The 19,329-nt window shown below is 40.5% G+C and overlaps 1 protein-coding gene across 4 annotated transcripts in view; it reads left to right on the forward strand.

Moving 5' to 3' along the window:
- The window catches only part of LOC131139827 (MAM domain-containing glycosylphosphatidylinositol anchor protein 1), a 175,900-nt gene that overhangs the window by 45,292 nt on the left and 111,279 nt on the right, over positions 1-19,329 (forward strand). For all 4 annotated transcript variants that reach the window (XM_058089733.1, XM_058089736.1, XM_058089735.1 and 1 more), the window contains exon 3: positions 3,199-3,338. In XM_058089733.1, coding sequence (XP_057945716.1) covers positions 3,199-3,338 — 140 coding nt within the window. The remainder of the gene's footprint in view (positions 1-3,198; positions 3,339-19,329) is intronic.

A 19,329-nucleotide genomic window follows, 5' to 3' on the forward strand; every position in this document is an offset into this window, starting at 1 on the left:
TGGCTGTTCTTACATGTCAGTCATTGATTTTTAAGATTGCTTGAGCCACAATACATTGTTATTTGTAAAGCAGTGGTTTTCTAAGTCTGAGGCAGGCCGACCCTAGGGGGGCGCTGGGAGACTTCAGCGAAGTTAGGACAACTTGAGGAAAACTTTCAAAGTTAATTTCACTCTTTTTAGACAGTCAGCTAGTTGACACTGAATCAACAGCGCCCCTAGTGGTAGTGATATGAAAGTTTAATATGTTTGATATGGATGCTGTATGGTATCATGTACCCAGAAAAAAATATTACGTTTGATTAATGTTCATGTTAAAGGTTAAATAACTGTTAATAGTTATCCTCCCTATCCGTGTGGAAGTGGTAAGTTTTTGGCTATTTAAGTTTAAAGGAAATAACTTGAAGGCTACCGTTTAGGTCGCTGGCTCTCTAGTTTGCGAGTTAGCATGTGTCTCAAGACCCTGCAGTTGCGCAATATGTTGTAAATAAAAAGAGTATAAATGTGACTATAGTCGTGTTTTGTCATGTTTACAGGGCTCTAATAATGCTTTGTTCATTTTAATCTGAAAAAAATAATTTGTCTACCCACCAACTATATGTGGTTATTTAAGGTTTTATTATTTGCCGTTTTATTATTATTATTATTATATTTATTTATTACTGATTGATTGATTTTCTTTATTCTTGATTTGTTTATTTATTTTTAATTGTATTTTATTTTTTTATTTTATTTTTTTTTTATTTTACACCCAGACCCTAGCTCCAGTGGCCCCCAAGTAAATTGAGTTTGAGACCCCTGTTGTAGATGATGATTTTTTTGGATAAACATGCTAATCAACTAAAAAAACTGATCATACATGTTAGAGGGAATACACGTCTGAAGTTGTTTGTTCATCCCTTTTTCTCCATCGCCTGCCTCTTGTCTTCCCACACTCTTGCATTTCTTTTTCTCCTGCATGTCTTTCTCTCCGCCGTCGTTCCTCCCGCCGATCAGACAGCTAAAGCTGCCAAGCTGCCGGAGGTGGGATCAGACAAGAGGCGCCGCTCTGTCCGACCTCGCTCTCTCCGGAGAGGCAAACTAATGCAGACGTGCCAATAAGCTTTAAGGAGACAATTATTCACCATTTATATCAGCTCTCTGTCTTTTGAACTTATCATACAGCATTACCGTACATGTCCGCAACCAACTTTTAATGGCGCCGTCCTTTGAAAGCTTGCATGTAAATGATCTGAGAGTATGCTGATGCGCACGCGGCATATGTAAAGCTGCAGTCTTTACACATAAGACATGACCCTCCCTCCCACACCGACTGCTACCAACATGCCCTTCAAGCAGGGAACCTAACCTCTTGGTTCTGATCCAGTTCCCTGCAGATAAAGTCATGGAAATGATCGCAAACACTGTTGGGATGGGTGTCATGAAGGGGTTATTGATTATTAATAATTCTGTCTGTACGAGTTGAATATTTTTTAAAGGTAAAGTTGCTGACATGCTTAACTCACCAGTTGAGCGTAATTCATTCAAATGTGAATATCGCAATACTATTTATATCTCTGTCACATTCAATCACGGCCGAGTGGTTAGCGCGCAGGCCACACAGCTAGGAGACCCGAGTTTAATTCCATCCTCGGTCATCTCTGTGTGGAGTTTGCATGTTCTCCCCGTGCATGAGTGGGTTTGCTAGGTTGTGAATAGGAGTGTGAATGGTTGTTTGCCTATATGTGCCCTGTGATTGGCTGGCGACCAGTCCAGGGTGTACACCGCCTCTCGCCAGAAGACAGCTGGGATAGGCTCCAGCACCCTGCAACCCTCGTGAGGATAAGTGGTAGAAAATGAATGAATGAATGAACATTCAGTCACAGTTAATGCTTTTCCAGGCTTCGGTCTTATGCATCTAACTTTAAAGTGCTTGTAACATTTTGTTGACCTTATTTAACTATATTAAAAAAAAATCTCCAAAGGTGAAATTGTGCAGTATTTTCTTTGCGAAGGCTGCAACTCACTGAGCGTTTATGTAATCATATTTGACAGAGATGATGATAAAATATAAGGAACATTAGGTCTCGAGTGCACCCCTGAATCCACAGTTTTTATTAGCATTTCTTTAAAATGAAAGTCAGTGTATTGGCTGTTTTGGCAAAGCAGACACACGATTCCCAAACTGGGTTGAGGCGTTCCATCACAGTTGATCTGACTTGAAGCTTTCAGGTGAACAGGCCACCCACCCGCTCGCTGTCTGTTCAATGATAACAATTGTTTGAACACCCGTGAGGATTTGTTCTCTGCGTGTATCGATGTTAATCACATCATTGTGCTGTTCCGACTTCTGCACCTGTCCGGGGGTGGTGGGGGGGTTAACACTCTGATCTGGCCTTTTTCCCTCCTCACCCGCTGTTTTGTCTCCCCCCTTCCTGTCGTCTGTCTCCCCTCAGAGGGTAGTTGATGCTAATTGCATGCAAGCCAGGGCTCTTCATAGGTCACTGGAGGCCTTTAGGGGACTTGCATTGTAGTGATAAAGTCAACTTGAAAATATGCATCATGTGCTTTATTTCAAGATAGTTAGTATTGCATTTTCATGCATTGTGGACAATATTGTGGAGCCTATCCCAGCTGTCTTTGGGCGAGAGGCGGGGTACACCCTGGACTGGTCGCCAGCCAATCACAGGGCACATATAGACAAACAACCATTCACACTCACATTCATACCTATGGACAATTTGGAGTCGCCAATTAACCTAGCATGTTTTTGGAATGTGGGAGGAAACCGGAGTACCCGGAGAAAACCCACTTAAACTTCACAGACAGAATGGACTATTTGAGTATTGCCATTAAAAATCATGTAATTTAATTTAAAGCAATAACTTCTGAGGATTTGAAATATTACCATGGAAACCCTTAATCATATACTGGTCTATATAAACAGTCTGTCGCCTGTCCTTCACACGTCCTGAACAAATACATATACTTTGCAGTCAATTGCACACCAAAGTAGCATGATTCCTAAACTCATTTTAGTCAATCAGAAGGCTGGAGAAACAACACTGAGGAACAAATATATATATAGAATATATTATTTCAGCAAGAAACTTAAAAGTTTTACAGTTTGCATTTTTTCACCTTTGCCTGCTTCAAGAGTTTACCAATTCTAATGTCTTTTTCCTCCACTTCTTCTTCTTCCGTTTGTGTGTATGCCCACAGCGCCAGCCAACGCCCAGATTGTGCACTCGGGCGCTGCGTGCAACGTCAAAGACGATAACATCAGCGAGAGGATCTACACCATCAAAGAGGGAGACACGCTTGTGCTTCAGTGCATCGTGAAAGGACACCCGAGACCACAGGTGAGCTATTACATCTGGCGTATTTGTTTTTTTTATTTGGAGCACAAATATGCACTTTTTTAATGGAAAGTTTTCAAACTAAGGTTAATAGACACTGATAACCTTGAGCACAACTGTCATTACATCCCGGAATTCTATCCTTTCTGCGACGTCAAAGGCATTTATCCTTACTATAATCTGTAATAAGAGCGTGCATAGTAGTGGCCTTGAACTATTCCAAAACCATAACCACTTTTTTTTAATGAAGTCAGTCATTTCCAAAAGTGATTCTAAAGTTGAGGATGCATTTTTTCACTTTGCATTGTCATTGGTGTTTGTAGATGTCCTTCACTATAGTCTTCAACATGGTATGATATGGTTTATTTGTTTCAGACATGATTAATATGTTACATTAAGGAACATCCCGTGGTTACATTTCAGTTGAACATGTCTAAAAAAGGAGTAGGAGGTACATTTTTGGACAAAGTGTCTTGGGACTTTTTGATTTTAATGTTGGTCCCTGATGTTGATGGAGAAATGTTTCTTAGTGGAGGTAAATATAGTTGTGTGATTTTCATATTAGTGCTGCTTTTCATAAACAACAACAGCAAAGCCCGGGGATATTGACGCTGATGCATTGGCGCCTTGTTAAATTCTGCAACGTTTCACTGAGTTTGGGTCAAGCATCACCTCGTAGATGTAAACATATTTAATGGTCGGCTACAGGCAAAACTTGGCCTTCCATGGCTAAAAATTCACTTCTTCATATTCAGTGTTCCAGTTCCAGCTTTTCAGGTGACCACTAAAGGCATCTGACATTCCCAGTCTTTGCCTTCTTTGTTTCCGTGCGACCAAAAGGGAGTTAAAAGAAAAGCCAATTGTTATGACACACTGTGGGATTCTTTTTATTCACTTTGCTGCTTCACTTGAAATGTGTAACTATTCGCATTCCAAAGCCACTGGAGACAAGCGAGGAAGAACAAATGTTTACGTAGGGGCTTCATGGGTCACAAAACTGGAGTGTTGCCCATCGTCCACAATCCCTATGTGAGACAAGGACACACGTCTTTCTCTTTTCTGTGCGTGCCAGATAGCCTCCTCGTGCTGTCGGTTTTTCACTAACAATGTAGTTCATTCATTCATTCATTTTCACCCTGGACTGGTCGCCAGCCAATCACAGGGCACATATAGACAAACAACCATTCACACTCACATTCATACCTATGGACAATTTGGAGTCGCCAATTAACCTAGCATGTTTTTGGAATGTGGGAGGAAACCGGAGTACCCGGAGAAAACCCACGCATGCACAGGGAGAACATGCAAACTCCACACAGAGATGACCGAGGGTGGAATTGAACCCTGGTCTCCTAGCTGTGAAGTCTGTGTGCTAACCACTTGATCGCCGTGCAGCCCACAATGTAGTTCATGAGGATTAATTTTTCTCATGTAATGTGGCATTTATCATTAATAACTGGCAAGAGAAATGATGACATTGGTTATACCGCACATCTTTAGCAAGCATACTGCTCATCACTTTCAATCGTACTTTGCATAGGAAAATGTAGTGAAGAATGCTCAGGTATGGAGTGTACACAAACATAGCACGGTGGACGGGGGCAAAACAAATGAAGTACCACTTACCTTCAAAGTTTCATAAGGGAGAGCAATATAAGTGACTGCGCATTAAAACATGCACACGGTAGCTAAGCATGGCTTTATTAACATGGGTTTTACCATAATAACTAATAAAATGCACATATTATTTAAATAAAAAAAGATGCAACAAGTGCATGGACATTTACGTGGAAACAACTGTCCCCCTCATTTATTTCCCCTACATTTGAGGGAAAGGATGCTCATATACATCCTAATACATCCATATACATCCTAAATGTAAATTCTAGAGGTCTATTGACTGTCGGACATCAGAGTTTTCTTCATGGGTTAAACTACCATGACGCTGCTGTTAAAATGTGACTGTAATGTAGCTCACGTAGCTACGCTGCCGTCCCACTCCTTAACTATTTGTTATATGTATTTATTATAACCATTTATTATTATAACTAAAACTACGTATTTATAGGTTATTTTCAACCTGAACACCCATCCCAAAGTATATGTATGTTTTTGTTTTTGCATGGGAGGCAAAAAGAGGTGATGATACAAGCCCACAATAGAAGAGATCATGTTGAGTGCAATTGTTATATTGATGTAAAACAAAAATCTTTTGTTATTTTTTTTTATATGTTTAGATATTTTAGTGAAAAAAATATGGGTTATTTGTGTCAAAGTGAAATGTATCTTTTTTTTCTCCCTTTTTTGTTGAGGACTAATATTTTGCTGAAACGTACCTATGTACTTAATTTTTTCGATGAAACTTACGGAATTTTTACTTACATTTAATAATTTAATAAAATTTAATAAAATTTTATAAAAGTTAATAAAATTTAATTAAACAAAATTTAATATTTTTGTAATAATTTCATAATTTTTATAATTTTACATTATGTAGCCCTACAACACAAACTATCGGTCACAATCCTCTAAAATGGCTGGTACTGGTTGGTCTTTTGTTGGGTTGTGTTCAATGTGATATTTGACATCTTTTATGTTGGACAAGTGCAGAGATACATTGTGTTCCTAAAACATGCATAAAGTACACTTTTTGGAGCCAAACACTTTTGTGGGCAAACAGGGCACCTTAGCATTAAAGCTTCAGGCACACAGAACACTTCTTCTTCTTTCTCTTTCGCCTTTTCCGGTCAGGAGTCACCACAGCAAATCAATCTCGTCCATCCAAACCTGTCTTCTCCATCTGTCTCTCTCACACCAAATACCCTCATGTCCTCCTTCTCCTATAGCCATAAACCCCCTTTTTGGTCTTCCTCTACACCTCCTACCTGGCAGCTCTAAACGCAGCATCCTCTCCTCTGGACATGTCCGAACCATCTCAGTCTGGCCTCTGTGACTTTATCTCCAACATGTAACGTCCCTCTGATGTACTTGTTCCTGATCCTATCCATCCTGGTCACTCCCAATGAGAACCTAAGCATCCTCATCTCTACTACCTGCAGTTCTGCTTCCTGTCTTTTCCACACAGAACATTGTGTTCCATAAAAACTATTTTGAGCATCTGTAAAGCTCCCCGTATTGGTCTGATTGGATTTCTGGGCTTGGGTACCAGTGTGTGTGTGTGTGTGTGTGTGTGTGTGTAGTGTTTTTTGGTTTTGGCAGGCCTCAACCTCTTTGAACTGTCTCCTACTAGCATCCTCTCCATCACTGATGAGCCATAGGCCGGAGCTCATGCTCACATAAATGACTCAGCATCACGAGCAATTAGCACCTTTAGACACACTGCCCCTGACAACAGATGACTTTCTTTTCCAGGCACAAAGTGTTGTTTGGAATGATTGACGCTTCTGTCACAGCTACTCCCCCCCCCCCCCCCCCCCCCCCACCCTGTCCCTTGAGGGAATCCCAGCTGGGAGTGGTCTCTCTATTGAGCATTGAACACAACTGCCCGTTGGTTCCTTTTGCGTGGCATGCTACACCAGCTTGGTGAAAAATCTGTGAAAATTGCCTTGTGACAAACAAACCCAAATAAAATAAAAAAAAAAACAACAACCTGCTTTGCTGAGGGGGAAATGAGCAAAATAGAGCAAATAGGAGATATTGCTGGAAACATCTGGTGTCCTGTGTTGAACTCCTGGGTGGAGAGCTAGCAGAGGGGTTGTGTGCTTTGTGTGTGGGTGTGTGTGTTAGGTGAGAAAAGCAGTGTTCCTCGCGGGTGCATGTCCACTAGCATCACATCAACATGAATAAAACAGAGCCCCGTGTGTCAACTCCTTGTTCTCTTCTGTTTGTGTTTATATATACGTAAGTGGTGTGTGTGTGTGTACAGGACGTTTTGCCTGGTGTATTTTTGTTTTTTACTCGAAGAATTTGAACGATAATAATCATATAATTATACCAGTGTTGATGGTGTAAAAACTAATCCAATTATAATAATAATTGTAATAATTAAAATGGGCTGACCTCACAGCTAGGAGACCAGGGTTCAATTCCACTCTCGGCCATCTCTGTGTGGAGTTTGCATGTTCTCCCCGTGCATGCGTGGATTTTCTCTGGGTACTCCGGTTTCCTCCCACATTCCAAAAACATGCGGAAATAATATATTCTATATATCGCATTAATGAAAGTATACAGTATTTGTTCAGGACGTGTGAAGGACAGGCACCAGACTGTTTATATAGACCAGTATATGATTAAGGGTTTCCATGGTAATATTTCAAATCCTCAGAAGTTATTGCTTTAAATTAAATTACATGATTTTTAATGGCAATACTCAAATAGTCCATTCTGTCTTCAAAACTGAAGAAATATCTTTATCTATTATTAGGGCTGCACGGTGACCAAGTGGTTAGCACGTAGGCCACATAGCCACGTGACCCAAGTTTGATTCCATCCTCGGCCATCTCTGTGTGGAGTTTGCATGGGTTTTCTCCGGGTACTCCGGTTTCCTCCCACATTCCAAAAACATGCTAGGTTAATTGGTGACTCCAAATTGTCCATAGGTATGAATGTGAGTGTGAATGGTTGTTTGTCTATATGTGCCCTGTGATTGGCTGGCGACCAGTCCAAGTTGTCTCTCGCCCAAAGACAGCTGGGATAGGCTCCTGCACCCCCCGCGGCCCTCGTAAGGAAAAGTGGTAGAAAATGAATGAATGAATAATAATTACAATCATAGTGTGATAAAGAGCTTTAACTAAAATTCTGCTTTTACAAATAGTAGATACAGTATACTTACGGGAGGCGGCAACAATGGAAAAGGTCTGATTAAATCTTCAGCATACTAGTCTAAGCTGATAAGAGCTGAAAAAACAATACCAGGAAATAATATAGGTGCAGTATATACCCAAAGGGAACACAAAGCTTTATTACATTGCTTTTGTTGTCCTGTTTTGTTTATTTCTATCTCCAACAGTGTGTAAAATACTGAATGAAACATATAGTAAGGAATAAAACACCTGGTAAATGAAACCCTCCTGTGTTAGAATATATAGTAGATAGAATAAGATGAAGACATTATAAGATAAGAGAGTGGCGGGACAATAAAATGAAATTGAATGATAAAAGATAACTGGAGAGAGGAGAGTTTAAAAAAAGTTTAATGCATGTTTCGCCTGAAGATAAACATACCTGTGGATGATACTGTTTGACCTGAGGTGTTCCTGCACACGCTAACACAATGTGCATTGATGTGATCAGAAAACAAAGCATTATACACACAAACAGTTTTATCTTGTACAGAAGTACTAAGTCTACCTTCACTGTTTTTTATCATGTCTGTGAGAAGTACAATTCAGATTTTTTTCAAATGAGCCGTGTTTTACCGTGTGAAACTTGGAAAAAGATACTCATGGATGTAGGTAAATCTTCTTGTCATCAGAAAATGTTGTGTAAAAAGTGTCAGTATAGCGGCTCACGGCAATTTCGCACCACTCCTGCCACCCACACGCTGCCTTGAGCAGGCGTCGCAAACATGTTTTGCACAAACTTGCCCTATTTCTTAATCATTTATTTTAAAAATATCCACTCCTGTTATACAGAATCCTTGGAATTGCAACAATCCCGCTTTGTGTTCACATGAAGTCTTTTCAAGTTTTTGATAATGTGAATGACCATATAAAAAATCTGATTTGAACAAAAAAATCTGAATTGGGCATCATACCTTGCAGTTTGAACGTAGGCTAATGCTAAGAGTCCACTGGACTGGGGCCAGTTGGTGCCAGTTCATGGCAATACAATTTTCTGTGGTGCCTGGTGTCGCTAATAAGGTGCTTAGTGGCATGCAGTGGCTCCAACTGCCTCCTAACTGGCTCGTGGTGGCACGTAATGGCGGAAAAAATTGAGTTTGGCGGCAAGAAAATGTCAAAATGAAAAATCTTCACCGCATCAATTGCTTGATGTAAGTGGCGCCAAGTGGCGCCAAGTGGCGCCAAGTGGCGCAAAGTGTCCACCAAGTGGAGCCAAATGTCGCACACAATCCGTCTATTGGAATCCACTGGAATGTAATGGCGCGAGCCAAGTAGCGCCAATGATGCTAGGAGTCCACTGGGCCGGCCCCAGTTGGTGCCAGTTTGCGCCAAAGATTTTGTGATTGGCTCGTGCGTAGTGGCTCGCTGTGACCTGCCCAGTGGACTCCTAGCATAAGAGACCTAGCGTAATTTCATATTTTCTGTGAAAATGTTCCCATTAAAAATAAATTGCCAACTTAAATGGCACCCTCTGTTGGTGAAAATTAAAATTTAAAATTCACCATTATTGAATCACATTGTGGATTCGACAATGATGGCATGGCTTGGTTGATAAAATATGTGCTTCCCAACCCAAAGGTGCCCGGTTCAATTCCTGCTTATGCATTCATCATGCTGTGTGCAGTTATATTACATCAGACAGAAGTCACTGTAATCTTATCATCTCCGCCTATCAACAAATTAGGGCATTAGCTAACCTAAAGATTTACTTATGTACACAGAATGACAAAAAAAACAAATACACAACATTAAACACATAATGTTAACACCTATGCATTTAACGAGCAGTGCCGAAAAATCATAATGGGAGCTCACACTATGCTTATTACGAATGTCCTACTGCTACGCCAATTGTGGATTATTAGTATGGCACAGCCTGTAAAGCGCTTGCATCCACACCCAGAGATGGTCGGTTCAATTCCTGATTAGAGCTCAAACTACTAATTTACTCTTATTTTTCATACCTTTTTTTATACCATCAGTTTTGCTTCAATTTTTGAGCATCCACTAGCAATGTCTGCTGACAATGCATCATCTACTTACGTATTGATATCTAAAAATCATGTGGTGTCACAATTATCAGCGACCTACATTAATTTAGGTGAATGCAAGGTTTTATTTGACATTGTTTAATAACTTAACATTTTAAAGCTTTGTTGTTACATGTTTTTAAGATGGATGTAGCAGTGATTGAAGACTGCCCAATAAATAAGCTTGTTTTGAGAGCAATTCAATTACATGTTGACTCCCCTGGAAGGGCGGACTTTTGTACCGGAAATGTTCCTGTTGGGCTGATGAATAATGGGCCAATTGATGGTTGTTTTAAAAACAACACAACAGAGAGGGTGAGCTGGCAGAGCAAAGGATGCACATTGCTGCCGTGACATGTCAAGTCAGTCCAAGGCTTTGTGACCAATTAAAAAAAAACAACAAACAAGGTCAGTCTGAACCAAAAATTCCAGGGCCTATTCCAGCTTTGCTCCCTTGTCAGGTTTTGGAGAACGGGTCCTATTCTATTTTTCTCCTAATACCTTTTCTACTTAAATTTATCTTGTGTGGCATCACAGCAATTTTAATTCTGATGTTTTGTGTGTAACTTTAGCCATATATTTGTCTCTCCGTCAAGTTTTGTCTGTAGTTTTGTACATCATGCGCCAAGACAAAATGATGATATGTATTCCAAATAACTTTGAGTTTGGAACAGCCAAAGTAGACTGGATGTGATTGGAAGTTGTGCTGACCTCTGCGCCAGAGTGTTGTGCAAGATTAGCAAACTGCAGCATTCTCCACTGTCTCCCTTTGGGCATACTGACTTTCCACTGCACTCCATCAGCTGTATTGATAATGTGATGCTCGTCACCCGAGCTCTTATTCAGCCATCCTTTACATCTTTCTATACCTCCTCATCCTCCTCTTTCTCGGTTCATGTGTCATTGCCATGCTAAGTATTTTTCCGTTTGAGCAGCTCAAGTGACTGAAACCACCATGTAGAAATATTGTATGAAAATCAGCGAACTTAAAAGCAAATGATTATGAACCAATAAAAAGTGAATTTATTTTCCTTATAATGCTATGGATATTTGAATCTGAATTGTGAAGGTAGAAATATGATTAGATGTGCTTGGAAAACCTTGAAACTGCAACTTGCTTGCAAATTGGAGTAAATGTTTCCCGTATGAAATAATGGGAATGTAATGAAACCATTCCGGGCTCAAGCTGTGGCCATCATAAAAACTTTATTAACTGTAGAAGCAGTTTTTTAAAAGAACATTTTAATATTCTTAACTATCATACATAGGTACAGGAAAAAGAAGTTACATAGTTCAGCTTGATTTAGTGATTTTTTTTCTGGAATTATGTTATCGTTATAGACTGCACGGCGGATGAGTGGTTAGCATACATGCCTCACAGCTTGGAGACCAGAGTTCAATTCCACAGCCATCTCTGTGTGGAGTTAGCATGTTCTCCCCGTGCATGCGCGGGTTTTCTCCGGGTACTCCGGTTTCCTCCCACATTCCAAAAACATGCTAGGTTAATTGGCGAGGTATGTGAGTGTGAATGGTTGTTTGTCTATATGTGCCCTGTGATTGGCTGGCGACCAGTCCAGGGTGTACCCCGCCTCTTACTCAAAGACAGCTGGGATAGGCTCCAGCACCCCCACCACCTTTGTGAGGATAAGCGGTAGAAAATGAATGAATTAATGTTATCGTTATGTTATAGCAAAGCGGTTTTCCAAGTGTGAGACAGATTCCCACTGAGCGGTGCCAGAAGACTTAAGCAGCAGCTTGAGAAACAAAGAAAAAACACTTCAGCTATGATTAGAAGCAAAATGAATAGAGTCTCTGAGTGTTTTTGGGTAAGGCTCACTGTGCTACATGTTAAATAAACCTTATTTCTTCCAACCAGCATTGAACAGTGCTTAGTTAGCACTGTTAGAGTGCCAAACAGCGTGTGTCAAGTGGATAGTTAAACAGAGTTCTTCCTCATCTTTGTCTTGAGAATTAAAACCACGAAAGTTGTCCTTTGAACAGCATCACATTTTCTTCATCACACACTTTGTCAGCCTCTCTCCCTTTTGTTGTCATTCTCTGTGTCTTTCACCTTGAAGCAAATTAATAAAAATAATTCTGTACTTGGTCCAACTAAAGGTTTATTATATCAATACATGATCGCCACATAAGAAACGTGATATTAGCATAATGGGAACTGTTGTTCTTTTCCCATCAATTAATGTGCAAGTATCATTAATAAAATTAGACACATTTATCTTCAGCAGCACAGTGGTCGAGTGGTTAGCGTGCAGACCTCACAGCTAGGAGACCAGGATTCAATTCTCCCACATTCCAAAAACATGCTAGGTTAATTGGCGACTCCAAATTGTCCATAGGTATGAATGTGAGTGTGAATGGTTGTTTGTCTATATGTGCCCTGTGATTGGCTGGCCACCAGTCCAGGTTGTCTCTCGCCCAAAGACAGCTGGGATAGGCTCCTGCACCCCCGCGACCCTCGTGAGGAAAAGCGGTAGAAAATGAATGAATGAATGAACATTTATCTTCAATCATTTACTTGAATAATCCAGCAGTGAAGAAGATATAAAACTTGCTCTAAAGAAAGTTTAGCATGTCTTTCTGTTTTTTTTTATTGTTCTTAACAGAAGTTTGTGTGTGCCTGTGGGTGTTGGCCATCCCACAGTCTATTCTGGCTTCTTTATTATTTATGACTGCATTCCAGTTTATCAAGTGCGCCCTCATAATTCTCTATGTATTCAGCCATCAGAGAGACAATACCCCAACAAATTTGTGCCGACAACACTTGAATGCATTTATTGATGAAGGCCCCATGCGGAATCTTAAGAGCTTCCTAGTTAATTTATTAGCTCTGTGGTTTCCTTCATTCAAGAATATTTGATCTATATCCTCTGTGGCTTTGGAACAGCAATGTACCACATTTAATGTCTCTATTTAACATCAGAAGATGTCCCGGTTAGGAGTGTTTTTGTGTCCTTTTTGGTCTTCTCAGTCTTTCTGAGACAATTCAGACGTTTCCATTTGCTTTAGGAAGCAGGATCCAATTTAGGCAGGTGAGGGCGGCCCAGTAAAGACCTGCTTTGGCCAGAATGAGGCTGATTGAGGATTTGTCCAATCCTTTATCAAGAGCGATTGTTTACCTTTGCCTGAGCTAGATTGGATTGAAAAGAGAGAGAGAGCTCGGTGCACCCACCGAGGATTTTAATCATCTTTTTGACTGAATCTTTTGTTTCACGTGTTTTTGCAGTTCTTCACAGCACATCACTTTACTACTTGGAAGTCCTTGTTTGGCCTTTTTTTCATGTTCTCCTCCCCTTCATCCTTCTTATCAGGTTCATCCCTTTTCCATTGTGTTTCTATCTTCTACACATCATAGTGCTACACATCTACTGCTTTTTATTTAATATTTCTTTTTAATTGGACGTTTGAAGTGAAGGAGGAAAGGAAGGGAAGTAAGGAAAGAATGTTATAAAATGAAGATTTTTAAATTTCAGGAACAACACATGCAGTATTCAACATGTCCGAAAAGGAGTTGGAAGAGGTAGATCTTATTTAAATCAACCAATTACAGATGGGCTGCACGGCATCGGAGTGTTTAGCACGCAGGCCTCACAGCTAGGAGACCAGAGTTCAATTCCACCCTTGGCCATCTCTGTGTGGAGTTTTCATGTTCTCCCCATGCATGCGTGGGTTTTCTCCGGGTACTCCGGTTTCCTCCCACATTCCAAAAACATGCTAGGTTAATTGGCGACTCCAAATTGTCCATAGGTATGAATGTGAGTGTGAATGGTTGTTTGTCTATATGTGCCCTGTGATTGGCTGGCAACCAGTCCAGGGTGTACCCTGCCTCTCGCCCCAAGACAGCCGGGATAGGCTCCAGCACCCCCTGTGACCCTGGTGAGGATAAGCGGTAGAAAATGAATGAATGAATTACTGATGAGAAAGAAAAGTAAAAGAAAAGTAAAGAAGGCACCATAAGGCACATTGAATGAAATGACTGAAATGAGAAGTGAAGGAAAGGAAGACAAATAGGTAAGAAAGAAGTCAGCAAGGAAGGTAGAAAAAAGCAAATAATGGAATGGAAATGAAAGAAGGGGAAGGAAAAACAAAAAGGTGAGACAAATGGAGGGAGGGCAGTCGTTTAGAAAGAGCAGAATGGAATCAAAGGAGGTGTGAAGGCGGAAGAATGACAGAAGGAACTTCGGGAGGAAAAAAGATGGAAAAGATTGATTGGGATGGGAAGGAAAAATAAAAAAGGGGTAGAAGATGGGAACTGGGGAAAGGGAAGAAGGTATAAAATTAGGAACATGTATGTAGAATGTAAGAAAGGAGGGAGACAGAAAAAAGTGAGAAAATACGGAACCAAGGGTGGAAGAAGGATGGAATGGCATGGGAAGGTCAGAATGTGGAGAGGAGAAAATTACAGAAGAACATAAAAAGGGTCAATAGAAGCAAAGGGGGGGGGGGGGTAGGAGGTTAGGAAGAAGAACACAAGCAAGGAAGGAAGACTGAGCGCTAAAGGTCACAAGCTTTTTGCATGACTAAAGTTGACTCCCAGGACAGCGAGGCGTTTAGTTAACAAAACGTTCTAGTCTCACTCACAAAGCTTTTCTTGTTACACACACACACACACACTAAGACACACACACACATGGCCTCTTCAAGAACACAATAGGACAGTAAATGGTTTTTGTGAAAGTGATTCCTGCCCACTTTATTATTTATTCATGGGTCTTCTGGTCACTGCAACCTTGAGACGAGTGTGTGTGTGTGTGTGTGTGTGTGTGTGTGTGTGTGTGTGTGTGTGTAGATGAAAGGTGGAGCAAACCATAAAAGAGCAAAGTGGAGAGGCAGAGACGAAAGAAGCTGTGTGTGTGTGTGTGTTTGTGATGGGGCTGTGGTTTGGAATATGGGTTTGGATTTCCGTCCTTGAGGGCTGAGTGGAAGGCGATCGATAGCGAGGATGAGAGCGGGCTGATCGGGTGGCAGCGTGAGGCTGCACAGACCTCGGTGACAAGATGACGTGGATGCAAACAAGGTCACCGGCTGACCTCTGATTGGCTGGAGAGGAGGAGAGATGGAGTTAGATTAACGCTAGTGTTTATTGTGTAAAGTCTATACATAACATATCTAACAGTGGAAGTGGAATCATTGAGATAAATCAGGAATGTGATGGTTGGATGGCCAAAAATGGAATGGAATGGAATGGCCTTTATTGTCATTATACAAGATGTACAACGAGATTGGAGAGCTTCTCCTTTCAGTGCAGTAGTCAAGTTAAAAAAAAAAAACAAAGTATACAAAAGTAGAGTAAAAAAGACAATTTAACAAGATATATACAAGATATATACAAGATATCCAATATATACACATAGTATTGCACAGGAGCATATGCAGGAGCAGACATATTGCAGATATATTAATTTTAGTGCAATGATAAATGGGTCATAGTGCAAATAATGACTGGTGTATGCAGATGAGTAAAGTCACATATGAGTGTATTGTAATAGTTTGTTAAATAAAATAAATATGATTGAGGTAGTAAATATTGCACATTTGCATTACGCTAATGACCGGGCACGTTGTGTGTCTGGACACATTTGTTCCTAAATTAAAAATATAAACTTTGAGTCCACATGACGTCATGTTTTTTTTTTTTTTTAATTTGGCAAAGGCAGTGCTCCACGCGTTAAAGATTAAACTTCTAATTAAGAAGTTTAAAGAGAGCAAAGTGATGAATAGTGTACGGTGTAAAGGACTAATAAGCGAGAGACACAAGCCAAGTTAAGCTGGGAAAAATGTCTCCTAATGTTCACTGTTGCATGTTTGACCTCAGATTTTCCTGATCTGGTAAAAATACATCAGTGACGTCAATTAGGAAAGGTCCGCCAGGGTTCTGTGCTTCTAATAAGCAGCTGGGCAATGATGGAACATCTGCTGCTCATTTTGGATTGTTTGCTTGTAATATGTTGGTATTCAGTCAAAAATGAGCATATTTAGTAGGGACAGACTGTAGTCAGAATAATGAAAAATTACTTTTTTTGCATGATTCTTCTGAATAGGATTACAGTGCTACCTTGAGTACTGATTGGCTAAGGGAAAACCAATGCATTTTGTTCACTAATTCAAATAGATGCCCACACAGCAGCTTGTCCTAATGCTGGGCTAGGTAATCTTTCCTATTGATATTTTCTTAAAATATCGATATTTCTGTTAAGCACAATATCAAAAACAAGCATATTGTTCATTTAATGTGGATTTGATGCGGAGGTCTCATGTTTCAAAATGGCGCCGCCCGCGCGCAAGCTAGGTACGTCAGCTCCGTGTCTCTTGCAGCGTTTTTTTAGTGTTTAATAGTGCTTTATTTATTACTTCCTTATTGTTTTGTGCCATACCGACCCCTTAAGAAAGTGTGCAGCTATGGATGTTCATCTCATTAAGTTTGTAGCTTGCCGCTTGAGCCATTGACACTCGGGAGCAGCTGTTAGCACCTATTAGCATCTCTTCGCTGCGTCAAATGATCGGATATCCTCACGGAAAAATGGGTGAAAAAAGGTGGAGAGGCTGCATAGCGAGAGTGAACAGCAGAAAAGACGGTATAAAGGTCTTCAAAGATGGCATCAACCATGTTTACCGTCTGTCTTCATGGGGAACGTGAGATGGAAGTGCTAACCAAGCTGCAGAGAGACTACCGTGAGTGAAGACTGAACAGTATATTTAACTTTTTTTTATATTTAAAAGAGATAATATACTAATTTATTTCAGTGGCATCGAAGGTCATGAATAAAATTAATTTGAACCCAAATAAAAAGCCTAGACACTGAATATGATGTGCGCCAAGTGCCTGTCCTATGCTTGGCTCCTCTGTAGTGCGTCGGTATATATTGGGTAGTGTCGAGAGTGTCTGCTGCTGTGGTAACACACTTTGCACAGACACCTCTCTCAGGCTTAAAATAATAAAGGAGGTCTGAATGTCGATATACTAGGAAGTTGAAAAAAAATTGAACATACACTCTATATTAAATTGTGGATTGTTGCACTGAGACTTATTGAGGGTATGTCCAAATGTAATAGAGTCTATGTTCAATTGTGTATCATCACTGACACTTTCATTATAGGACCTTAAAGCTCGAATTGCAACACATTTTACCATCACTGTGCTAATTAGTATCACTCTGTGTATGTGTGTGTACGTACATCATCCTAAAAAAAAAAAAGGATGAGTCCTCTTCTTCCTGTAATGCTACCACAGCTTTGGAGTCATATTACAGGAGCAGAATGACCAATGCAATCATTTGTATTGCATGGCAAGGTTAAAGAGAGGGAAGGCGTGTTCAATATCATCGAGTCAGTTTTATTGAACGCCGGGCTGTCCCACCTTTGCACCAACATGGCAAAGTTGTATTACTCTACATAAAAGATACATTTACATGAAGATCATGTGAAGATTCCTCTGTTCCCCATTTTTCACGACTGTATGGACATGTTTGTTTGTTAAAGTTAATGCTTAGAGTGTACATTTGTCCAACTATGCACCACTTTTTTCTAGCAAATTCTAGCGCTGTTATCACAATCAACCCAAGTTTGACCCTATTACTCGGATTGACTTGAAATTTCTCACACAGCTCTGGGTACTCTACCATGTTTTTAGACAATTTGGTACACAAATTTAAGGCAAAAACAATAACAAATTGACATTACTCAGTCATACTTGTGTCATAGGTAAATATGAGGGAAACTGAGGTGTTATTTTGAGCCCCCCTGGGGGTCATGACCAGAACACCAACCAGATCAAAACATACGCAGGCATGAACACACAGCAAAGCCAAGAAATTGTCATATTCAATACAATAACACAACATTCACTGGTATTGTACAGTGACAACTACAATATATATTTATTCATTCTTTCATTCATTTTCTACCGCTTATCCTCACGAGGGTTGCGGGGGTGCTGGAGCCTATCCCAGCTGTCTGCGGGCGAGAGGTGGGGTACACCCTGGACTGGTCGCCAGCCAATCACAGGGCACATATAGACAAACAACCATTCACACTCACATTCATACCTATGGACAATTTGGAGTCGCCAATTAACCTAGCATGTTTTTGGAATGTGGGAGGAAACCCACGCATGCACGGGGAGAACATGCAAACTCCACACAGAGATGGCCGAGGGTGGAATTGAACCCTGGTCTCCTAGCTGTGAGGTCTGCGCGCTAACCACTCATCCGCCGTGCCGCCCCTACAATATATAATGCACACAAAAAAATATCCACAAAAATCTGTAAAAACTATATTTAGAAACTCACAGGTTAGAAAGATGAGTAACTAGCAAGCACAGCCATGAATGCAAAACGTTCATTTTCATGACTAAGAAGGATTTTGTAATTAATCGCCATTCATCATATGACTCTTTGTAACATTCTAGAGTACATGCAAATTGTCTTTATAAAAATAGAGGTATATTTGTAGCAATCTCATAACTTTTGGACCTTGAGCGTAAATCCAGTCTTGTTAAAAAAAAGTCAGCAAAAACAATTAACCTTCATTTGCAGTATCAACATTCATTATCCATTATCTTAACCTGCAACCCGTTTATTTTCACAACAGCCTACTTTTGCTTTTCCACACTTGTGCTCCCAGTAGATTATGCAGCCGCTGTGCTTCCCTGTTTGTGCATTTGTGTGCGTATGTGTTTGTATGTCTGTGTGTGGCTCTGCGCCCGCGCCAAGTAGTATTCCCCGATAACAGGATTACCATCTTAAGCCTATTCACGGTGAGTGAGCCAGCTGGATGGATAAAGCACTGTATCGTTGACTCCGCTGGCGTTACATCAACAAAACCGTTCAAGAAAAAGTAGACAACAGGCACAGCAAAGCTTTTGTTGGTTTACTGAGGGAGACTTAGAAAGGATTCTCAACTTTGTAACACGGCGGGAAAAGCGCTGGGCTTCTAAGAACTGGTGCTTTGCAAGATGTCAATCAAGGAGGCGGTTGAATACTTGGGCCCTATACTCTATACTCTTTGCTTGTAATGTTGCATTGCACGGAACATCAACATGAGTTAAGTTCAAATCTACAGATTTGATTCTTGATCCTTCCTCTGTTATTTGTTCTGCAATCATTTGCAAAGCTGCTAGATTATCGACTTTTAATTACCCTGTCA

This window comes from Doryrhamphus excisus, chromosome 12 (genome assembly GCF_030265055.1).
Source record: "Doryrhamphus excisus isolate RoL2022-K1 chromosome 12, RoL_Dexc_1.0, whole genome shotgun sequence".
Lineage (NCBI taxonomy): Eukaryota > Metazoa > Chordata > Actinopteri > Syngnathiformes > Syngnathidae > Doryrhamphus > Doryrhamphus excisus.